The sequence below is a fragment of the Cnephaeus nilssonii genome (genome assembly GCF_951640355.1).
Source record: "Cnephaeus nilssonii genome assembly, chromosome: 1".
Lineage (NCBI taxonomy): Eukaryota > Metazoa > Chordata > Mammalia > Chiroptera > Vespertilionidae > Cnephaeus > Cnephaeus nilssonii.
Genome location: NC_137072.1, coordinates 65,108,732 through 65,125,742, shown reverse-complemented (window position 1 = coordinate 65,125,742; position 17,011 = coordinate 65,108,732). Strand labels below are relative to the sequence as shown.

General features: G+C 38.6%; 1 protein-coding gene across 19 annotated transcripts in view; it reads right to left on the bottom strand.

The window, feature by feature from the left end:
• Positions 1-667: 667 nt before the first annotated feature.
• SEC31A (SEC31 homolog A, COPII coat complex component) overlaps positions 668-17,011 on the bottom strand; it is a 97,984-nt gene continuing 81,640 nt past the window's right edge. For 10 of the 19 annotated variants that reach the window (XM_079777852.1, XM_079777836.1, XM_079777851.1 and 7 more), the window contains 6 exons: positions 13,622-13,660; positions 11,812-11,870; positions 9,855-10,118; positions 7,296-7,415; positions 2,416-2,487; positions 668-1,235 (listed from right to left, as the gene is read on the bottom strand). In XM_079777852.1, the coding sequence (XP_079633978.1) occupies positions 1,056-1,235; positions 2,416-2,487; positions 7,296-7,415; positions 9,855-10,118; positions 11,812-11,870; positions 13,622-13,660 (734 nt within the window). In that variant the 3' untranslated portion in view covers positions 668-1,055. The remainder of the gene's footprint in view (positions 1,236-2,415; positions 2,488-7,295; positions 7,416-9,854; positions 10,119-11,811; positions 11,871-13,621; positions 13,661-17,011) is intronic. The other 9 variants (XM_079777845.1, XM_079777848.1, XM_079777842.1 and 6 more) reach the window with 1 other exon arrangement.

Below are 17,011 nucleotides of genomic sequence, written 5' to 3'. Positions count from 1 at the left end.
GAATGACCAGAACGATTGGTCGCTATGATGCGCACTGACCACCAGGGGGCAGACGCTCAAAGTAGGAACTGCCCCTGGTGGTCAGTGCAATCCCACAGGGACAGCATCGCTCAGCCAGAAGATGGGCTCACGGCTGGTGAGCGCAGTGGTGGCAGTGGGAGCCTCTCCTACCTCTGCGGCAGTGCTAAGGAGCAGCGAGCTGAATGGTAAGGAGCCTGCTGCTAAGGAGCAGTGAGCTGAGCAGTAAGGAGTGAGCGGGCAGATGGTAAGGAGCAAGGGAACCCACATTGCGAGCGGCTTAGGCCCGATCTCTAGAGGGATCGGGCCTAAGCCGGCAGTCGATCATCCCTCGAGGGGTCCCAGACTGTGAGAGGGTGCAGGCCGGGCTGAGGGACCCCCCCTCCTGCCAGTGCACAAATTTCGTGCACTGGGCCTCTAGTTTATTAATAAAGCTCAATGCATTCTACAGAGTGAAAACGCTCAGTCTTTTCCTAATAGATACTAGCTAGTGATCCCACTTTTCATTAATATTTGCTAAAATAAAATCTATGTAGCAGGCTCTAAATTTAATTATTTGTCAGGGCCAGAATGAAACCAGACACACACAAAAAGGATTAAAGCAAACTGAGCAGCTGTTTAAAAAAAAAAAGACTACGTACATTTAAAATAAGATTACACACTTTAATCTGATTGACACGGAGGAAGTAGGGAGGACATGAAAGAACTTAGCTTTAGCTCTGCTTTATACATAACCAGATGCTCCTTTTCCAAAAATACACTAAGGGTTTTAAAACCACATTTTATCAGAATACATCAGGAAAACATACTATGTGTAATTCAAGAAATACGCTATTTGCATAAGAAAATCATCATGTGCAATAAAAGACTAAAACAAAACAAAGCACCGGGGTTTGGAGCAGTTTTAAGGTGAGTATCTCTACAGAAATAGTGTAAATGCTATGGAAACATGCTAATGAGGATTGGTCCATATTTTATCATTTTAAAACATGTTTCTTTGGAAAATGGCAATATTGGCTGGGAGTGAAGCTGTCCTTTTAGACACCCAGCTTATTGGCCTGGGTGAGGACAACTTTGAGAACGGGCATGAAAGCAGAGGTCTCGCTGAAGTTGCTGGTGCTGACTATGTGGGTGTGGATGGTTAAGCCTTCGGAGTAGTTCCGTGTTTCAATGCTCCTTGCAATGTTGTGTAAGCCATTGATGATTGTGGGTGAAAGCTGAAATAAAGATGGAACCAAGAGAAGTAATTAAATTAGGGGAGAATTCCCATGAGAACCTCTACAGACATTAAACCAGATACTTAAAAAGAGCTTAATATAAACATTATAAAAATATATAAACCATTTAGCACTTCTAGAAATAGTTTTTTAGACCAAGCAACACTTGTTATAAAACAGAACCATGAAAAAATGATATGTAAGGAAATAATTTATGAATTAAACATGTATGATAAGTCAGACTTTTCTTATAAGAAATGCCAGATTTTTTCCCCATGCTGAAATGCTAAGGTCTCTCTCTACTTAAGAGTTTTAATTCTTTAATTATTTTAGAAATAGACTCATACCTTAAAAAAAAAATTCTTAATCATGATATCTTAATGTAAGGACCCATTTTATTCCTAAATCTAGTCTACACTAGAGATCCTGAACTTCTGATCTATTTTACTTAGCAGGGCAAAACTCCTCATCAGGTACTAAATTTATCTACTCTTAACTGCTTTTCAGAATCCTGTCATCTCTTAAAACCATAAAACCAACAGTTTTTTTCATTACTTGGTTTACAAGTCCACAATTTTGAGGGAAGACTTTATTTTGGATCAGTCCATGGATCAACCACACAACTACCACTGTTTTATAGCAACTTTCTTTGATTTGGTTCTCATGAGATAAATGGTTATTTTTATCTGATGGGATCGGTGTGAGAAATGGGGAAGGGGAATGCTGAAATGCAAAAATATAAAGAAGTCCCAGAGTTATTTTTTTTTCTGGCCTAGTGCTTTCATTAATAAAGCCAAGCTATTCTAAAAAGGAATGGAGAGGTGGGGACAAGAGTCCAGAAGACTGCCTTTTTTCCTACTGTTGGCTATCTTCATAGTTACAGCACATTAACCTGCTCCTCTGTGGCTATATGTGACTTCGCCTTTGTGTAATAGGTGTGCTAGAAGAAAAGGATCAGGAGTCTCAGACTGAGAAAGACTACAGATTTGGTCTCTGGAAAACTAAGTATCTTCCCACTCTGATTTCTTTATTCAAGGGACATATAAAACAAACAGAAGGCCAATTACCTTAACAAGACAGTTTGTCCCCACGCACACTACATGCAAGTGCTGATCAGATGCTTATTTTAGCTACTGGGAATAAATGACTATCATAAATCCTTCTTTCCCCACAAACTTACTGTCTGTTCCCTAAGTTTATCATACAGAAACTCCAAGCGTTTGTTGGCATCATCTAGCTTCCTTTTGGTTTGCTGCAGGAGAAGAAAAACAGATATGTTATATTTGAACATTAACTTTTATCCAAAAAAAAACTGTCCTATCTCATTTCACTAAACCTTACACTCATGATGTTGAATAGCTTCATTTTATAAATAAAGGGAGGCAACTATGCTGAGAAACTTGATCAGATTATTAGGACAGAGGTCAGTAATCTCCTAATGGGAGAAAGGTGAGAGGATGAGCCTCTTCCCTCCAGTGCACAGAGTACTGGCTAGATTTCATGTGGACTGCAAGCTCACTGGACAAGGTGTGTGCATGTACAGGTGTACTATATCCACAAGCAAGAGGCAGGGCCATCTGGAGACAGCAATGGGTCAGTGTACTACAGAAAAAAATGTCTAAGTACAGTTATAAATTATGGGTGCTAGAAAGCAAACATATAAGTGAACTAAGATCTTGTTTTAGCCTTCCAAAAATATTAGGTATACATTTAGTTATTTGGTATGTTTAATCCTGCCTCTTTCTGAGCCTTTAAAACATCAATAAAATAAAAAAATAAAAGAAAAGAAAATTATCATCTGGTAACTTAAGACTACAAAGAGGGAAGTAGTAAAATTAGTTCTTAAGGGGATTCCCCCACCCCACCCTAATATTACAGGTACAGTGAGAGAAAACTACTCTAACATCAAAATGGCCATAGCCAATTTGGCTCAGTGGGTAGAGCATCAACCTGCGGACTGAAGGGTCCCCAGTTCCATTCCGGCCAAGAGCACATGCCTAGGTTGAGGGTTCAATCCTCAGTAGGGTGCATACAGGAGGCAGCCAATCAATGATTCTCTCTTATCATTGATGTTTCTAACTCTCTTTCCCTCTCCCTTCCTCTCTGAAATCAATAAAAATATATTTATACTAGAAGCCCGTTGCACGAAGTTTCGTGCAATAGACTTTCCTTCACCTGGCTGCCAGCACCAGTTTTCTGCCAGCACCAGTTTTCGTCTGGCCACCCGCCGATCGGAGCGCCTCCCGAAGGCTGAGGGCGGGACTCGGGAGGCGCTCCGATTGGGGGTGGCCAGAGGAAAACTGGTGCTGGCAGACACACAATCGGCCACCCCGAGTTCCGCCACCGAGTTCTGCCAACGGAGTCTTCAGCCAGCCCTATGGGCCCTCCCGCAGCGCAGGCCGTTTAGGCCGGTGGGGGGCGGGGACTCGCGAGTCCCCGCCCCCTGCTCCTACCGCTAGCCAATCGGCCACCCTGAGTCCCGCCCCCCCGCGCCGCCAGCCGGCCCAATCGTGGGCGTAGCGGAGTGATGCAATTTGCATATTACCTTTTTATTATGTAGGATATAAAAAAACAATCAAAATGAAAGACTTAAAATTAAAATTAACTTAATGATCTACATTATGCAACAGCTTTACCAGGTGTACCAGTTAATAACGCATAATTTTTTCAATAGATCGAGTTACACATATGTTGATATATATGCGATGTGATATGTATGCTATTTTGTTGTATGGACAGCTAGCTTCAAAACTTCATATGTCAAATTTGCTGAAGGTGTTAACATCATGGATATTTTTACACTTAAAAATGTCAAATTTCGTGCCAAAAAAAGAGCTACTGAAAGTTATTGTATACTTCGGGAAGCTTATGGTGAACATGCTCCATCTCAAGATACTTGTGAACGCTGGTTTAAATGCTTTAAAAGTGATGATTTCGATGTGAAAGGCAAAGAATGTCCAGGTCAACCAAAAAAGATGGAAGACCAACAATTACAAGCATTATCGGATGAAGATGCTTGTCAAACTCAAAAACAACTTGCAGAAAGATTAAACGTTGCTCAGCAAACAATTTCTGATCGTTTACAAGCAATGGGAAAGATTTTAAAGTAAGGAAAATGGGTGCCACATCAACTGAACAAAAGACAAATGGAAAACTGAAAAATCATCAGTAAAATGTTGCTTCAACGGCACGAAAGTATTTTTTGCATCAAATTGTGACTGGCAATGAAAAGTGGATTTATATTGAGAATCCCAAACACACAAAATCATGGGTTGATCCAGGTCAATCATCATCGACTGCCAGGCCAAATCGAGTGGGAAAGAAGACAATGCTCTGCGTTTGGTGGGATCAGGAAGGTGTGGTGTATGCTGAGCTTCTAAAACCAGGTGAAACCGTTAATACTGATTGCTACCGACAACAATCAATTTGAACCACGCTTTGATCATAAAATGACAAGAATGGGCCAGAAGACATGGCAAAGTAATTTTGCTTCATGATAACTCACCATCACACACTTCAAAACCAGTTAAAGACACGTTAAAAGATTTTTCCTGGGAAGTATTAACCCACCCGCCGTATTCACCAGACCTTGCTCCTTCACGTTACCACTTGTTCCGATCGATGGCACATGCACTTTCTGTGCAGCACTTCAAAACGTATGAAGAAGTGGAAAATTGGGTCTCTGAATGGTTTGCCTCAAACCAAGAAAAGTTCTATTGGGACGGTATCCACAAATTACCTAAAGTTGGGGGAAATGTGTAGCTAGCGATGGACATTACTTTGAATAAAGCACTTTTGATGTTTCTCTTGAAATTATCGTGTTTTCTTTGATTACAAAATCCGCATTATTAACCGGTTCACCTGGTAGACCTGACACTGTTCTTCAAAATTTACTGAGTGCCTACTGTGTGCCATGCTGGGGACACAGACTTATGTCTCAGGGAGCTCATATTCTATTGGGTAGGAAAATATACTAAATAAACAATATGTTCTATGCCAGATGGTGATGAGTGCCGTAAAAAAAAAGTTAACAGGGTGAGGGGGCTGGAGGTGTTGGAGTGGGGGTGGTAAAGAAAGGCTGATGGCTAATGGGACATTGGAGCAGAGCCTGGAACAAGTGAGGAGTGAGCCATGCAGTTATGTGGGGGAAGAGGTCCTGGCAGAAGGAGCAACAAGCACAAGTCCCTGATGCTGAGATGCTCTCGGTGTATGTGAGGAAGGAATGTCAGCATGTCAGAAGAGGAGAGAGGAAGAGATGAAACCACTGAGAATGACATCACAAACTAAGTCGTGCTGCAAAATTCCTTTGTGTTTTTTGGACATAATTAAAGTGAAAATAGGAATAAAGCCATACTATAAAAATGGTTCCAATTGCCCTTGGCCAGTGTGGCTCAGTTGGTTGGAGCACTGTCCCATGCACCAGAAGGTCACGGGTTCAATTCCGAGTCAGGGCAAATACCTTGGTTGCAAGATCGATCTCCGGTAGGGGCATGTTGGAGAGGTAACTGATCAATGTGTCTCACATTGATGTTTCCTTCTCTCTCTCTCCCTTCCATCCTCTCTAAAATCCAATTTTAAAAAATGGTTCCAACTATTGATTGAAATGGACTTGTGTGGAGGGGAACCTTTCTAGTCCCTGTTCAAAGTTAATCTCACATAGCCCAAGGGGGAAGGGGCAGGGGTAGCTGGGCAAGAGAGGATATTAGAACTTCTCCCCAACTAGTTACAGAAATTACTGGAATAGTTTGTCTTTTTTGGTTCTCTTCTGCCTAAGGCTTCTGTGGACCCAGAGGAAGATGGCATGGTGACCTAGAAGAAGTTACTGAGCTGGGCTATGAACTCTGTGTCCTCCCAACCTCTCTATACTGATTCATGCCTGAAGGAGGACTGGAGTTTTCCCACATATTTTATAGGGACGCTTCTGTTTTTGAATGACTGTGGCCTGTCTATTTAGAGGTGTGCAGATCGGATAGTGTTTACCTGGCTATCAGCTTCACCTGCCTCTCTGTACTAGCTTAGTCATTTGGTTAGAGGTCATCCAGTGCACCAAAGGGTCACTGGTTCAATTCGCAGTCAAGGCACATAAGTAGGTTGCAGGTTTGATCCTGTTAGGACAAGAATGGGAGGCAACCCATAAAAGTGTTTTGTTTTCTCTCTCTTCCTTTCCCCTCCTCTCGCTCTAGAATTACTGAAAAGTATATCCTCAAGTAAGAACTTAAAAAAAAATAGTCAGATACTAGGTTTACATTAAACCTTCCCTGCCTCTGCTTTCCTAACACTTTAAGTTCAGGGAATTGCTTTCCAAAAGACCAGCAGAAGGCTGCACACATTAATACTCAATGTTGATGAAACAACAAATTCCAGAAGCTGTTTTTCAAGCAGACAAGTGGCCAGTGGCTAAATAAGTCTATTCAATGTTTATTGGCAGAAATTAAAATTTCATCTAAAACAAAACTGGCTTTGTGGAGTTTTTGTTGTTGCCAATTCACAGGCATCCTTTAAGTAAATGAAATAAAATGAGTTGCTTTAACTATGGATATGACTCCAATATCTACAACATTTAACTATTTTTAAGATCTTTGCAAAGTTATGTATAAGATTATCTACTTTTAAAAGCTTTGATGTAAACTCGGAAAGAGATCAAAGTCTGAATTTCCTGCATACCACTATTCTGTTCTATTTATGTACCAAGCGTGAGGTTTGCTGATGAGAAGCAGTACACAGTGGTTGAGAGCATAACTTCTGGAGCCAGCCTCGGTTTGAATGCTGGCTTGGACCTTGGTTGTTACTTACTGCTTTTTTGCCTTAATCTCCTCATCTATAGAATAAAGTTGACAACTCTACCCACCATGGGGTTGTTGTGAAGATTAAATAAATATATATAAAAAGTATTCAAATACATTTATATATATATATAAAGCAAACTATGTTAAGTGCTACTAGTTTTATTATTTTTGTAGGAACTTTTAAGATATATCTTGTAAGATGTTAAGCACTAATTATAGAAAAATGTAATAAAGGCTTATTTTAATTGGGCAAAATATGAGAAAAAATACATACAGGATCTGTGGCTGAAGAGAGGCAGCGCTGAATAAGATCCTCAAATGTGGTCTTTAGAATGAGGTGCTCATCTGGAATAGGTTTCTTGGTAATTTTTTCTGTGGGTAAAGCCTGCACATGCTGGAAGAAATATACCACAAAATGAGTAGAAATGACCAGAAATTACCTGAATACACAAAGCCCTAAAACTCTGCAATACAGAAAAACCAACTACCTTATAGACAGGCTATTCAAAACTAAATGAAATTTAATATACAAAATCACATCAGAGTAAAAATGAAAATCAGATATACAGAAGATACAGCTACTCCTCCTACAGCTTTGATTCTTAAAAACAGGATTGGATATAAATCATTTAATTAATTATGGAACATATATTGATCACTATTGTATATTAACCAATGGGAAGTAGAGCTGTGCCAGTAAGAAATAAAAAGAACAAGGCATTTAAAAAGTTGGCCAGTTAGAGCAGCTATTTACTCTGTGTGTTGGCTCATTTTTGTTTATCCTGGCATTCTTCTATTCTTTGGTTTACTTTTAGATGTTGTAATTGGGCTATTAACCAACTGTAAGATTAAGCCAAAGGTTAGGATAGGAAAGACCATGATGTTACTGAGTATAAAAATGGAAAAACAAAGAAGGAATGTATAAGTTTTAAAATTTTTGATATATTAGTTCATTCATTCAAAAAACATTAGGCAATTATGGCCCAGGCACTAGTTATGTATTAATGAGCCAATACAGAAATGATCTCAGCCCTCGGGGAGTTTACAGGCTAATGAAAGAGAAAGTTTAAAAATGTCATAAGTACATGTAAAATAGCAACTTCGGTAAGCCAACAGACAATATAACTGAAATTTAATTAAGGGAAGGCCCTCTTCAGGGATTAGAAGGATAAGCAGGAGTAAAGCAGTTATATGGGTGAGGGGTGGGGAAACGGGTGTTTCCAGACTGAGGAAGAACATGTACAAAGGCAGGATCATGACACAAGGGGACTACAAGGATACCAGTGTGGCTAGAGCAGAGGAGCAGGAGGAGTATGAACTGAGTCCTTACAGACAAGTGAAATATTTTGGGTTTTATCCTGAGAACAATGGGAAGCTGTAATGTTTTAAGCAAACAGGAGATAAGACCAGATTAGAGTTGGGTAAAGTAAATGCTGGCAGACCAATTCGAGGCTCCTGCATTGCTGAAGACTGGAGGTGAAGGTAGCGTGGATCAAACTGGAAATGTTGAGAAGGTAGTTGAGAGAGATTTGGGGATAGATTTGAAAAAGAGGTTAGAAGAAAAAGAATATTAACAGCTCTCCCTTTCAATGGTAACTAAGGTTCTAGTCTAGATGAGTAGAGCATGAGCACTCACGTCTAAACAAAAGTGAATGGCTGAGTAGTTTCCCAAACTAACATAGACTTGTAATCATAAAAAAAAATTAACAACACATATTTATAACTTATGTTCTTGTGGAAAAAAGCAAGTCCTCTTACCTCCATCAAAACACTGGTTTTTATAATGCAACTTTTAATATTCAGAAGTTCCTTAGGCAGAACTCTCTCAATAAAAAAGCATATTTGTACGATAGAGATACAATCGTTATAAATTTGAGTTCAATGAGTCAAAGACAAAAACAGAAGAACTAGTTTTATACTTGGGCAGGAATTTGTTCATCTTATGTTAAACTTTGGCCCAGGCTCTTTACTTTTCATGAACAGATCAAATGTTTATCTTTGTATGTCTAAATCAGTTACATGTAAATGTAATAGATTTTTCATCATCTAAAACCCTATCATCCTAGCTGGTTTTGCTCAATGGATAGAGCATCGACCTGTGGACTGAAGGGTCCTGGGTTCGATTTCTGTCAGGTTGCAGGTTCCCTGGACCTGGTCAGGGTGCATGTGGGAGGCAACCTATCGATGAGTCTTTCTCACATCAATATTTCTCTCTGTTTCTCCCTCTCCCTTCCACTCTCTAAAAATCAATGGGAAAAAAAAAGGCAAAAAAAAAAAAAAAAAAAAAAAAGGAATAATATCCTGAGGTGAGGATTACTAAAAATAAAAATAAATAAAATAAAATCCTGCCAACCAGCAGTTTGTATGTGAAAAGCAAATATAAATTTAGATCTCCATCCGAAGATAAGGCTCTATATAATTAGTTCTTACACATACGTAAGAAAAGATATAACTCATTACATTTTTATTTTATAATTTAAAGGGATACACCTTTGAAAACAGATTCTGCTTACCACTTTGAAGGCAAATATGGATTAAATTGAAATTGTGCCTACTAATTAGGTATACTGCAATTACTAAGTTACTGGAAACACACACTAGCAAATATATAAATCTCTCTAGAAAGTTTGTATATGGCCATGTAATTGAAAAATAATATACATACATAACTAATCTTTTAAAAAGCGTTACTATTTTTTATTCAGTTTGTCTAAATTGAAACAAAATTTGCATGTTCATTAATAAAGGTGTAGCCATAAAAGTTAACACATTAAAAAAAGTTTGCTGAAATAGAGCCCTCTCCTGTTCCACTTCCAGAGATTTTTACTGTTACCTGGATGGTATTTCCAATAGGACCTCCTGGGGCACCTTCAATATTGGGCTTTGAGAAAGATGGTGGCATGCCTGGTTGACCAAGGGGTTGCTGTAAGCCCTGGAAGGAAGGCTGGCCACCTGGAAGATGTGGCTGGGAGAATGAAGCTTGGTTTGACAGTGGACCTGGAGCTGAAGGTTGTTGCAGCATCTGTGACTGGGGGTCACCCATGGGGTTCATGATTGGTGATGTGATGGGAACAGGAGGCATAAAGTTTTCTGGCATCTTTTAAAAGATCGTAATAGAAGACAAGAATGAGAAAAAAAATGATAGCAACATTTCCTCAGATTTAAATAAGGGAGTTAAGACTATTCCATGATTTAAAAACATTTAAATAAAATATTTTCAAATGAAATTTTATGCAGAAGTTTAGAGTAAAACAAAAGTAGAGCTAATCTGGCTAAGAGGGTTGAAGAGCTCAAACCTAGACCTCTGTTTCCCCATTTGATCCCATACTTACTCCCATAATGAGGAGCCAAAACCACGGTGTTTTTTAAAGAGGATGTCAAAGTCTGGAGAATTTTATCTAATAATACTAGATTCAGATATGCCAAATATGTTTGTGTTTAATATGACTGCAATGTAGCCCTAATCAGTTTGACTCAGTAGATAGAGCATCAACCCAAGGACTAAAGGGTCCCGGGTTCAGCTCCGGTCAAGGGCACATACCTCGGTTGTAGGCTTGATCCCTGTCCCTGATCAGGGCGCGTGTGAGAGGCAACCAATTGATGTGTCTCTCTCATATCGATGTTTCTCTCTCTGTGTGTGTCTCTCCCTCCCTTCCACTCTCTCTAAAAATAAATGGAAAATTATCCTTGGGTGAGGATAAATAAATAAATAATATTGCAATGTAATACCCTTCTCCTACATCACTAAGTGGATACTGCCTGTCACAATCACACAAAAAGCAGATTAAGTTTCTGATTATAACTAAATTTTGGGTTTTCTTGCTGATTTATTGTCTCCCAATTTTATGTTATGGCCTCTTATTACTATACTAGAGGCCCAGTGCACAAAATTTGTGAACGGGGGGTGGGGGATGGAGGGGGGTGTTCCTCAGCCCGTCCTGCACCCTCTCCAATCTGGGATCCCTCTCACAATCCAGGACTGCTGGCTCCCAACTGCTCGCCTGCCTGATTGCCCCTAACCGTTTCTGCTTGCCAGCCTGATCACCCCTTAACCAGTCCCCTGCCAGCCTGATCGACGCCTGACTGCTCCCCTGCCGGCCCGATTGCCCCTAACTGCCCTCCCCTGCCGGCCTGGTCGCCCCCAACTGCCCTCCCCTGCAGGCCTGGTCACCCCTAACTTCCCCCCCCTGCTGGCCATCTTGTGGTGGCCATCTTGTGTCCACATGGGGGCGGCCATCTTGTGTGTTGGAGTGATGGTCAATTTGCATTATTACCTCTTTATTAGATAGGATTAGGGGAAAGAGATCACTAGGAGGAAAAAGTAGAAAATGGCTTGGGGAGAAAGAAGAAAAGAAAAATATTATCTTGTGCTCTACAAGCTCAATAGTTACTGATATCTAAACAATGCTCAACTATAAGGATATTTCTTCATTCATATTGCATGTGACAGACAAAATATATTTACTAAATTCATGATTACTGTTGAAACCCTAAAACCAAAGTAACTCCTAAAAAAATTTGAGAAGCCTGAAATTTGTTTCTTACTCTTTGAAAGAAGAGTTGGTAATTTATATTTTGCCTCCTCAAAGAGGTTTATTCATAGCACTATACTGTTTTCTACTTTCTTTCCTTTCCTTCATCAATTCAAAGATGTAAGCTGAAATACACTTTAAATATATCAATCAGTAAGCTTTGCCTTTAGAAGGATCAGTGAAGTGTGGTGTGCTCCATGTGGCTATATGATTAACAGACCATCTGTAGGCAACTGAACAGATAACTTTTTCTAGTACCTTCTTCTTCTTGGGTACTCTGTTCAAAGCTGGAGGATCATTCCAACCGTTCTGAGGACCTATAACAGATAATAGAGGGCATTTTCCTTTAGAATCCTGAAAAGAAGAAAACCAGATTGTATCCATTATAGAATACATTCAAATTCTGCCTAACCCTAAGATAACTGTCACAAAAGTTTTATCAGCTGAGGATCACTATGTAACCCTGGATTCTCAAACTCATTACCTCTAAAAATCACAAGGCACTGGCTTAGTAGACAAGATACCTTGCCATTAAAATGAAAGAGCTATGCTAAACAGTGAAGTATTTACATCTATATTGGTGTATAACCAAGATCTGTTAACAATTCTCAATAAAGAAAAAATAAATCACTACAATCCGCTTTAATAATGTCTTGATATTCAACATACAAAAAGAATAAAAGTACTAATCTCCTATTTCCCAAAAGAGCAATTCAATATAAGCTAACTATCCACATGGTAGAAACACTTTTTTTTTTTTTTTTAAAAAGAGAGCCCAACTATGCAACAGCAGTATTTTTTATCTTTGCCTTAGGATTACTTACAAAGTAGAAAAGGACATTCAAATATCTGAGATAATAATTCTTTTAATGCCACCACCCAAATTCCAGGCTGGCAGCAAATATAAAATTAAACTACTGTCAACTTTAGTAAATTTCCTCTTGAAAAAAAAAAAAAACCTGTTGCCTGGCTGGTATGGCTCAGTGGTTGAGTGTCGACCTATGAACCAGGAGGTCACAATTCAATTCCCGGTCAGGGCACATGCCCGGTTGTGGGCTCAATCCTCAGTAGGGGCTGTGAAGGAGGCAGCCAATCAATGATTCTCTCTCATCACTGATGTTTCTATCTCTCTCCCTATCTCTTCCTCTCTGAAGTCAATAAAAATATATATTTTTAAAAACACACCTGTCAAAAAAACTGGTGACAGAAAAAGTGAAGGAAAAAAACCAAAAACAAAAACCAACACACCTGTCATCTTAAAGTGAGAAATGGATCTAAGTAGCAGAACTCATTAACTACCCTAAATGCTAGTATCTTTAAAGAAAAGAGGAATAAAACATACTAGAAATAAAACAGGGTAATTTCCAAATCACAATATAATCATGTTACAGTTCATCCAGTTTTGTATATATGTATATGTAAAGACAAAAATTACTCTTTTAATAAATTAAATATTCTTTCAGAATTTTACCTTGTTTTATTGGTAAAACATGTGATATCCTTGACATTAAAATCACAAAATTGCTTAGCAAACCAAAGAATCTGTGATTAATACACAATGCCACAGAAGCTTTTTTTTAAAAAAGATCTTTTCCTACCCAGCATGTATTCATCTGTCTTGATTTTAAAGACAGAATAAATTTTCTACAAGTTCACTAGAGACAGAATGCCAAATGAGCTTCAGAACTCTCGAGCTAATCACAAACTATTAAACCACATGCTACTAACTGCTTAACAAATTCTTAAAAGTTTTGGTTATACATAGATTAATCATTCAAATCTCTCCCATCACCGTCTAATCTTAATCATATATAAGACAATCTTGGTATTGTCATTGTCTGCATGTCTATATCAAATAGATGACTTTTATGATGTAAAGCAATTTGTGTCATCATGTTAATTCAATCAGTTCCAAGACCTGATTAATTAAGAAGCCAAATTTTTTAAATGATACTGATCAGATTTAGGATATCATCAGCTTTGAAGTTCACATGCATTATTGTGAATGTCTAATAATTCCATTCAATGATTCAGAGATTTCCAAAAGTATATTTTATAACCAAGTCACCTTCCAACATATTTGCCTGGTCTTGCATAGACTGATTTTCTGTAGACAAAATGTAAAAGTCACTTAAACAGTATTTTCAAAGACATTCTAAACTCTACTTTTCATTTTATAATTGTTTCTTCTCTCTCCCTCAGGTCCCAGAAAGAATAAACTAACTTTATATGGGAATAAAACTTTTTAATTGAGTCATTTGAAATGTCAGTTTTTAGGTAAAGCAAATCATTTATGTCAGATCTAATCAACTCCTAAAGAGCACTTTTTTCTCTTATTATGCTAGCTGTCTCTTTAAAGAGAACATTTTATTCCTTCTTATTTAAAATAAATTTCCCCTGTTTGCATCAATTATTTTTCTATGATTTGACCAATGAAGCTCAGAAATATTACTGGGGGGAGAGTTCTCCCTAACATATTATAATTAATGTGTCTACTAATTCCCCCCCAAATATATGCCTAACTGAATCCTCCTAACCTCAAAACCTAATATATAAAATATATTAGGCGTGTTTTATTCCAGCCCAGATAATCCTTGTTCAAATTTCTTATCAATTTAACACAGTTTTGTCTCAGCTATAATTTTAACCTCTTTCAATATTTTTGCTTTTATATCTTCAAACTATTTAAATATGATTTTTTAAAAACACAATTAAATTGACTTCTATGTTATAGAGACATACTTTAATAGGTAAAGCAAGCTACATGAAGAACATGAATAGCTATAGAAGACAGTATTATGGAGGTTCATTATGAATGTGTACAATGATACTTTTAGTCAATATTTTAAAAAATCAACACAGTATTGTCTAATCTGGAACATGATTTTTTTTTTAATTTTAACATTTGTTTTTCTTTTTTATATATATATTTTATTGATTTTTTACAAAGAGAAAGGGAGAGGGAGAGAGAGTTAGAAACATCGATGAGAGAGAAACATCAATCAGCTGCCTCCTGCACACCTCCTACTGGGAATGTGCCCGCAACCAAGGTACATGCCCTTGACCAGAATCGAACCTGGGACCCTTCAGTCCACAGGCCGACGCTCTATCCACTGAGCCAAACAGGTTAGGACTGGAACATGATTCTTTTATAAAACTGTAAAGAGGAGATAATCTTTATTCTTTCAAAAAACTACAGAAGGGGGATAAATCTCTTTCATACTCTTTAAACATGACATGACTTTTCCCTGGACTGTTTTCCTTGCCTCTGATTCTGCCATGCTGCCCACAATCTATTTTGTAGGACAACCCCCAGATTAGCCCCCCTCAAGTACCAATTTGACTATGCCTATGAGCAGTTCAAACTCCTTCACTAGAACTTTTCTTCTTATCAGCTATATATATAAAAGCCTAAGCAACTGGTCGACTGGTAGCTATGACGCGCACTGACCACCAGGGGGCAGATGCTCAATGCACGGAATCATGCACCGGTGGGGTCCCTCAGCCTGGCCTGCAGGGATCAGGCTGAAACCGGCAGTCCGACATCCCCCGAGGGGTCCTGGATTGCGAGAGGGCACAGGCCAGGCTGAGAGACCCCACCAGTGCACAAATCCGCGCACCGGGCCTCTAGTATGAGTGTAAAAGTCTTGCTCAGGCATTTAAGGCTTTCCAAAATTTGGACCATGTACAAATTTTATGTTCCAACTTATAACAAAGCTATGTGCTGTACACTAGAAATGCACTGTCTTTTTCTGCTTCCTTACCTCCATCTGGAATAATTGTGATTACAGACTGAACAGACACTCGTTACGAATTTACTGAATAATGCCCTAACCGGTTTGGCTCAGTGTATAGAGCATCAGCCTGCGGACTCAAGGGTCCCAGGTTCAATTCTGGTCAAGGGCATGTACCTTGGTTGCAGGCACATCCCCAGTAGGGGGTGTGCAGGAGGCAGCTGATCGATGTTTCTCTCTCATCGATGTTTCTAACTCTCTATCCCTCTCCCATCCTCTCTAAAAAAATCAATAAAATATATATATATTTTTAAAAGAATTTACTGAATAAGCCCTGGCCGGTGTGGCTCAGTTGGTTGGGCATCATCCCATACACCAAAGGTTGATGGTTCAATTCCTAGTCAGGTCACATGCCCGGGTTGCTGGCTTGATCCCCAGTAGGGGCCGTGCAGAAGGCAACTCATGGATAAAGTTTCTCTCTCATCATCAGTGTTTCTCTCTGCCCCCTCCTTTCTCTCTAAAAAAAAAAAAAAATCAATAAAATGTATTTTTTTAAAAGAATTTACTGAATAAAAAATAATTTACTGAATGAATTTTTTGATGACTGCAACATTAGTTTCTGTGAGTGTGGGCACATTACTTCATGGTTCACTAATAGTCAGAGGGTTTGAAAATCCTAGTATCTGTCAAGAATCATCCAATGGACAAGCAGAATTCCTAAATCCTACAGGGAACCATGATATGATTTCAGACACATTAGAACAAAGATAAAATTTCCAGTCACAATCACTTACATAACCTAAGCAAAAATTTTAGGAAATAAAATATGATAAAGCTATAACTGTTAATTAAAATAGAAGGGACTATTAACATGCAAAAGGTAATAAAGCAGCTAACTTGGTGCATGCTGAATACTGAAAAAGTTTGTTTGGCTTCTTCCTCCTAAAAGTCACTCTGCTTTTCAGCCAGGTTAGAACATTCTGTTACTTTGTACATAAGCAAAGATTTTATCTCATAGCCAAATGCACTTTTGCTTAAGAAGAAAAAGATAATCATGCAAATATTTAACTTAGATAATGAAGTAATAAATGCCTGAAACATGTTGCAACATGGCTTTTCTAATTCCAACCCTCATAGCTATTTCTATCACATTAGGACTAGACAATATAGTAAAAAAGAATGAACGTGGCTTTGAAGACTAAGAGACCTAGGTTTGTATCTCAACTTGGAGACTATTACAGTACAACCATGAGACCATAATACAACTCCTAGAAAACTCAGATTTCCTCATGTCTATTTAAATAAGAAAATACTTGTTGCCCCTCTGGTATTGCTCAGTGGTTGAGCATCGACCCATGCACCAAGAGGTCGATGGATCAATTCCCAGTCAGGGCACATGCCCGGGGTTGCGGGCTTGATCCCCAGTAGGGGGTGTACAGGAGACAGCCAATCAATGTTTCCTCTCATCGATGTTTCTCTCTCTCTCTCTCTCTCTTTTCTTCCGCTCTCTAAAAATCAATAAAAACATATTTAAAAAAATACGTGTCAAGTGCTGGTATGTGTCCAATGTACATTTAATAAATGATAATTCACTTCCCTACTTTCCTGCATGCCATTTAAGTGGGGATTTACTTGAACACATCTTTCACTCATGAACTCTAGTTCCCTGAAACAATGTTGATACTATCTTCACTCACCCAGGTTTTAAAGGTAAGTTTTCAACT